The sequence below is a fragment of the Benincasa hispida genome, chromosome 2 (genome assembly GCF_009727055.1).
Source record: "Benincasa hispida cultivar B227 chromosome 2, ASM972705v1, whole genome shotgun sequence".
Taxonomy (NCBI): Eukaryota; Viridiplantae; Streptophyta; class Magnoliopsida; order Cucurbitales; family Cucurbitaceae; genus Benincasa; species Benincasa hispida.
Genome location: NC_052350.1, coordinates 43522429 through 43530003, shown reverse-complemented (window position 1 = coordinate 43530003; position 7575 = coordinate 43522429). Strand labels below are relative to the sequence as shown.

The 7575-nt window shown below is 35.8% G+C and overlaps 1 protein-coding gene across 4 annotated transcripts; it reads left to right on the top strand.

Moving 5' to 3' along the window:
* The first annotated feature begins 3270 nt into the window (after positions 1 to 3270).
* On the top strand, positions 3271 to 6887 carry LOC120071644 (transcription factor bHLH122). Of its 4 annotated transcripts, none has more exons than XM_039024011.1 (8): positions 3272 to 3525; positions 3671 to 3700; positions 3867 to 4724; positions 4963 to 5318; positions 5410 to 5580; positions 5950 to 6015; positions 6102 to 6170; positions 6272 to 6887. In XM_039024011.1, exons 3-8 carry the CDS (start codon positions 4130 to 4132, stop codon positions 6323 to 6325), a joined length of 1311 nt encoding a protein of 436 aa, XP_038879939.1. In that variant the 5' UTR covers positions 3272 to 3525; positions 3671 to 3700; positions 3867 to 4129; the 3' UTR covers positions 6326 to 6887. The 4 variants fall into 4 exon arrangements, with proteins under 4 accessions (XP_038879940.1, XP_038879939.1, XP_038879938.1 ...); XM_039024010.1 differs by having other exon boundaries at positions 3671 to 3737; XM_039024012.1 differs by lacking the exon at positions 3671 to 3700 and having other exon boundaries at positions 3271 to 3525; positions 6127 to 6170.
* Positions 6888 to 7575: the final 688 nt, after the last annotated feature.

Genomic DNA, 7575 nt, shown 5'->3' with positions numbered 1-7575 from the left:
TACCAAATGTACAAAAGGAATCCAAGATCATTATTGTAAAATCTTTTAAACTATTGACCTCACTACTATGATTAAAATTTATGTTCTTTATATCAATAATACAGCTTATTTATAGATTTGCATGTGAAGGTTTTGAGTGTTGATTTGGTTTATTATGTCCCCAAATTATTATCTAAAATATGTAAATTTGAATATTGAAGTTTTTTTTACCTAACTTTTTAAATCTAGACCATCTGATGTTATTATTTATGTAAGTGACATTTAAAAACTTCTATATCAAAATAATTACTATTCATGATATATAAAAAGAATAAAGTAAAAAAATAATATCTCATAAAAATAAAAAAAAATATAAATTAAATATCTCACTTATATAAAAATAATTACAAAAATCAATGTGTTCCATAAGGCGGACGTCGTCGATTTCGAGTTTGTTTTCGTCGTCGACTTCGAGCTTAAGGTTGCTCGGGTTCTTCTTGATGTTGCTCTGGTACCTCTGCAGGCGCTTCATAATATAAATATTCATTATGCTCTCCACGACCCCGACCATGTCCATGCACGTATGAAGACGAAAGACCAGCCTCTAAGTCGTAATGTTCTGAACCAAATGTTGGCATCATCATCATCGAACTAATCAATTTGACTCTACGTCTGCATCATAGGGGGCAACTCTTCCACATTATGTACAACCTCATCAAACTCATCCTCTTCCTGAACAAGTCCTCTATGTCTAGGAGTTGGTGGAGGAACAATAGGTATATCGTACATATAATGAATTTCCTCCATATAGTTTTGGTTGTCACTAAATATAGAAAGAACCTGGTTCAAATCATTCGCAACCTCACGGAGTCTACGGTTGTTCGATCTCTGTGAATTATAAAACAATTAGACAATATTTAAAATAAATTTAAATTAAAAATAATTAGATAATATTCATTTACCAGATGACCCACAGCTACTCTTGGATGAGTGACGTAGCGCCTTGTGATATTATTATACAATAATATATTCTGGAGTGACATATGTGTCAAACTATTCAAGAGAAACCCCCACTGCAATAAACCTTGCACGATAGTACCATCGCACTACTAAATGTGCAACTTTTTGGGACCAATCTTCAGTCCTTAGGTCAATATCATGCAGTACAGGTTCAGTATTACAAGACGATGGGACATTCTACTGAAAACCGAATTGGCAAATTATGCACAATAATTTTGTACGGCTCCCAAATAACCTGAAACACAAAATTTTTATATTAGAGAATATCAAAGACAATACAATAAAAATGTATATAAAATAATCAATTTGGTTTAGTGTGATGTACCTGTTCAGGTTGAAGCATATCAAACATGTATCTATACTAGCTGACTACATGTGTGGCTATCCTAATCACACAAAATTTGTCTCTCCACCTAAATTTTTAAATTGATAATTTATAATTAAAAATTAACTAGATCAGTGATATAAAAATAAAATTGAATTAAAACAACATACTGAGAACCGTATGCTCGTCCAACCAACTGAGCGTCATTAACATGTTGTAGCTGTGGAGCCATTGTTGGAAATCGCTCCCAAGCCCATAGTTGCAAAAGTACGAGAGACCCATCTATCTCTCGAACCTCAGGTCTTGTTGCTTTGCATAGTTGTCTATACAACCATGCCAAGCATGCTTCACCCCACGAATACCGCCCCGCATCATGGAGGTTAGCTAACAGTGGCAGGAGCATCAAGTGAACAAAATGACTTGATTTATCTGAAAACAAACTTCCACCATCTGGAACTCAAGAAATTGTGTTCCTAACCATATTAAACTTAACCTCAATCCTTTAATCTTGTTGACAGGTGGGGTTGCACCGAGGTACAGTTGACAAACTTCTAACCAGTCATCGTACATCACTCCGGTGACCAGCTCACCGTCAACAGGTAACCCGAACAACACTTCTATGTCTTGTTGAGTGATAGTGCACTCTCCAACAGACATATGGAAATGTATGCGTCTCGGGCCTCCATCTCTCGATCAAAGTTGTGATCAGATGCTAGTCAAACTGAATAAATCCTAATATGGCAACCCATAGAACCCAAATGTACGCAGTAGCGGTAGTATTCGTGGGTGGAGCGGGATAGTGCACTGGAGAATTGCCTCTCGACGCCTGCAAGATATTTCTCCAGTAGTATGATCTCACCATACAACAGATGATCGATGAATGGACTGGTCGTACAAAATATCGGGATCAACAGGTCCTGGGTTTAAAGCCATTATCTGGAAAAAAAAAATATTTATTTCTCAATTAAAAAAAATATTTGTTTCTCAATTAGAAGAATAATGTACAACTTAATTAGAAGAATAATGTACAACTTAATTAAAAGAATAATGTACAACTTAATTAGAAGAATAATGTACAACTTAATTAAAAGAATAATGTACAACTTTATAATAAAAACAAATTGAATATACAATAAATTTATTTACTTTCCATAGAAATATATATATATATATACATGACCAATGAGAAAAAAAAGCTAGTAATCATTAATGAAAAAATAACAACAATAATAAAATTTTGAATTGTAAGAGAGAGTGAGATCGAGAGCGAGATGTTCAGAGAGAGCGAGATTGTGAGAGAGAGTGAGATTGTAGGAGAGAGCGAGATTGTGAGAGAGAGCAAGACGCATACATTCCATAAACGTTGGAGATTGTCCCATCCTACAATCTCGCTCCCTCTTACAATCTGCTTCACCCACTTATCTTCCTTGTCGAGGGTCGAAACTTCAACCCTCGACAACCCTCGTTTCCAAGTTGTTCTCTGTTTGTCGAGTTCTCAATGTTCGACCTCTACATTAGTCGAATCCTCAACCCTCGAACTCCCAAAATAACAATATTTTTCTAAGTTTCAAAACAATAATATTTCTCTAATAAGTTTTGAAAACAACTATATTAATATTAAAGGTCTTCAAATACAAATTATTATAATAATATAATAACCAACTCGGCGCGGCTAATTTGGCAACTAAAGGAGGAGTTGGGTTTATTTACTATGATGTTTTATATCCAAAAGCCAGCTTTGCTTTAGAATCGATATTGTGGTCCATTCACAGATCCCCACGTGGCCCACTCTAATGAACCAGCTGACGTGGAACCAATCCAGTCATTCCTCTTCCCACAATAAATCCCATTACCGAAAATAGCCCTAAATGGGAAGGGTATGTTAGTAATTCAACCACTCCACAAACATACACAATCTGAGGGCCTAGATTCTTGGATGCTCTGTTCACTTCCCATTGGCTTAATTTCAGTGAACAGGAAAGCAAGCAAAAAACGCCATTTCATTTCATTTTTTAAAAAAAGAAAAAAGAAAAAAGAAAAAAGAAATAGAAATAGAAATTCTCTCTACTGTAATCCCACCGCCGTACCGGAGAATTTGTTGGTTATTTTCCGGCAGCCGGTGTAGCTGTGGAAAGACGAAGAAGAAGAAGAAGTGGAGAGGACATTTTTTAACTGATAGACAGGAAAATTATTAGATTTTGGTATGTTGTGTTTGTTGTTGTTGTTGTTGTTTTTCTTTCTTTCTGAATTATGATTTTCTTTTTTGTTCGTTGTTGATTTGATGTTATCTTTTTCTGATTCGTGTTGGACCGTGGGAACAATTTGGTGGTGTGGTTGATTTGATAGTTGGTGTTTTGCTTACCGTTGACGAATGGAGTGAGTTAGTTTTCTTGGTTGGAATTTGAGATAATTTGTACGTAAATGAGACTCGGAATTTTCTGCTGTTTTCTGCTCCCTGCTTGTTTTTCTTTTCTTACGGTCTTGTGTTCTTGATTTGATTTGAGTTTAATCTAGGTCTGTTTGTCTGTTGTTTTTGAATCAGGTGGTTCAGTTGAAGTTGTGTTTCTGTACGCGTTGTTAGTGAAGGAATTTGATGGTTTGTGGAGTTATTTTGTGTAGGAAGAAACAGAATTCTTAGTGGATTTGATTGCATTGGTGCTTTTTTTGTTCTTTTGTTTTGGTTTTTTATTACTGCGAAATTGGCGTAATTGAAGAAGAAGAAGTTGTTTTCGAAAGGTTCCTATTGTTTTAAGTTCTGTTACTGCTAGTCTAACTGAAGTAGACCTGGAGAAAGGAGGAGGACCAATGGAGGCTGATTTTCAGCAGCATCATCATATTCTTCATGAACATCATCAGCAACAACCGCAGATGAATTCTGGCTTGACACGGTACCGTTCTGCTCCAAGTTCGTATTTCAGAAGTCTGACGGATAGGGAATTCTGTGATCAGTTCTTCAATCGGCCATCCAGTCCCGAAACAGAAAGGATTTTCGCACGGTTTATGACTAGCGGGAGCACTGGTAGCGGCAGTGGCGGTCCAGAAGGTTCATCTCAGATCCTCAACGAGTCTCAGAAGAGCGCTCAGGCTGGAGAAATGCTTATAACCACTGAAGCAAATCAACAAACACCTTATGTGAGCAATGAAACTAGAGCTATCCATCAGCAACCAAGCAATGTCAACAGCAATTACCCACCTGTTTCATCAACAACCTGTTTCTATCAGAGTTCAATGAAACCCCCACTTCCAAATCAGGGTATGATTTCAGGAACCGATGGATCTGGTTCAATGGGAATTGATCTAAAGCCACGGATTAGAACAGATGGTGGAAGAACTTCGAATCTCATTCGGCAAAGTAGCTCGCCTGCTGGACTATTTGACCACATAAAGATTAATGATAGTGGTATGTAATCTTTACACCTAAATGAGTAGGAACTTTTAATAAATTTGAAGTTTTATTTTCTATTCTAATAGATTCTGATTATTTGGGTTGAGAGAAACATGATTTATGCAATTTAGACTGTCTAGCTATAATAATTAACAACCATATTGATTTTCTGTGATCTCTCGTCAGTTTATGATACTAGAATTTAGCTTCCAATATTCCCAACATGGTGCTGAAAATTCTTAGCAACTGGCAGGCTATGCTGCATTGAGAGGCATGGGAAATTGTGGAACTCGTAGTAGCTTTAACGAAGAAGCCTCTTTTTCTTCTCCAAGCAGGTTGAAGAATTTCTCACCAAGGACTTTACCACCACACTCATCAGGGTTGATGAGTCCCATGGTTGGAATTGAGAAAAAAAGTATCAGAGAAACCAATCAAGATACTAAAAGCTTTGCTGAAAGCCAAACCAGTGATTATGGTAGTACTAGCTTCCCAGTTGGTTCCTGGGAAGAATCTGCTGTCATATCTGATAACATTGTTGGTCAAAAACCACTTGAAGATAATGATGATGACGAGAAGTCGTACTCGAATTTTAACATTTCAGACACTCAGGTATTAGCCATTTCAAGTTCATTGTGATTGTTCTCCTTGATATCTGATTCTGTTTTGTCTCATATTTTTATTGTCTTGATGGAAAACTCAGAAGGTGGATCCCGGAAATCGCCCTCCTTTGCTTGCTCATCATCTTAGTTTACCAAATACTTCAGCAGAAATGAATGCTATTGAAAAGATCTTGCAGTTTTCAGATTCTGTTCCTTGTAAACTTCGAGCCAAGCGTGGCTGTGCTACTCATCCCAGAAGCATTGCGGAGAGAGTAAGTCAGGATATATTGAAGAATTAGTCATATTTTCTTTCAGTCTTAACCATTAGCTGTATCTTTATTCAATTTCTGAAACTGCATGCAAAAGAATAAAAAGAAACATGGGTTGTGATTCTCTCATCTGTCAAGCCATGATCTGCTGGATATTTTTTTCACTTAAGTTTCGTATAATGTGGGAATCTGTTGAACTTGAACTTATGTTCTTGATTCAAGGAAATTGGAGAGAATCTTTTATAAGGAATATGGGCTACTTTTCTCATTCTTAATTGGTTTTGAGATGGAACCATGTTATCTAATACTCCGGAACTCAAATATGTACTGAGAAGTCTAAACGATGTCTTTCCCTTTATCGATAACTTTCAGGTCAGACGAACTAAAATCAGTGAAAGAATGAGGAAGCTTCAAGAGCTAGTGCCCAACATGGACAAGGTAACTTTCTTTTCACTTTACTCTAAAAGTTGGTAAAGTTTGAGTTAAAACATCTCTCTCTCTCTCTCTGCTCTCTCTCTCCACAGCAAACTAACACATCAGACATGTTAGATTTGGCAGTTGAGTACATAAAAGGCCTTCAAAAACAGGTTCAGGTAATAATTAACTCAGGACTGAGATTCACATATTTGTATGATAAAAGTTTCCGCCACCATTTCTTTTTTTCCTTCCTTATGTTCTGTTGATCTTTGTCCAGACACTTTCAGATAATCGTGCAAAATGTAAGTGCTCACATAGTCAGCATCAATAATGAAAAAAGGGATTGGCGTGGAAAATTCTTATGTACAGAGCCATTTCAATTTCAAATTTTAGGATAGAACACGAATCTCTCTCAGGATGCAACTGCTTATTTCTGTACTAATTAAGAAGAAATAGTGGGTCAACATTATTTTCTTTGAAGATAAAGTTTGCAGAAACAAAAAAGAGAGAGCTGCACAGGACAAGAAGATAGTGAGGTACAGCGATTGGAAATGAAGACAAAGAACTGCTGAAAGCTGATGGTGCATGTGAGTTTAGAGACTTGCTGGTACTTTACCTCCACTGTGTAAATTAAATAACTATATATGCATGATTAGCAGATCTTAAAGTGCATATAATCTGTCACTTTAGAGAGAGAGAGAGAGAGAGAGAGAGAGAGAGATTGACTTGGCTATTCTAGATCTGGTTAGAGGAATTAAGAAGGGAAGTTGCCATTAATGGCTGACCCAAGGAATGGCTTTTAGAAAGAAGTGGGAAAATAAGCTGCCTGATTTGTATTAGAAATGTTACAGATAAATTATTTATTTTGGTGTTACATTCCATTATTAGTATCATTGCATGTGCATTGTTGATCTTAGTTTCTTTATGCTCTCAATGTTGCTTAGAGATCGAATCTAAGCACATGTTTGAGAGTAATTCTCAAATAGTTAAAATCATTTTAGTTATTTTCAAAATTATAGTAAAATATGTTTTAATCATTCAAAATCAATTTTGATTATATGAAAATTGCATTTAAAAGTATAAAATCGAATATTAAACCAGTTTTGAGTGATTAAAGGTGCGTTTCGAAATGATTTTTTGAATATGATAAAAGTGATTTTATTAATTTCAAAAGCACTCTCAAGTCTCAATCATGTGCTAATTCAACTAAATTCTCAGAGGAAAAAAAAAAAGAGATTGTTTAGGATTCGAAGTTTGAATTTGAAAGTCTAGAATTAGGAAGTCTATATTTGAGGTGTCTAGCAGTTTAGGTTGGAATTAGAAAACATAAAGGAAGGAGAGAAAGAAGGGAAGAAAGAATTCTTTAATACATGTGCGTGCTTCAATAACTAAACATGGTTGAAATTGGTGGAATTGAATTATTAAATACCGACTCATGAAGTCGGTGGACCAAATACTCCCAAGAATCGAAATGGAATAAGATCCACATCCTATGTTTCTCTTTAAGATGAGCAAAACTTTAGAGTTGATAAGATTAGTGGGTTTCATTTCAGTGTTTCTTTTTATAGAATATTGCCTGCA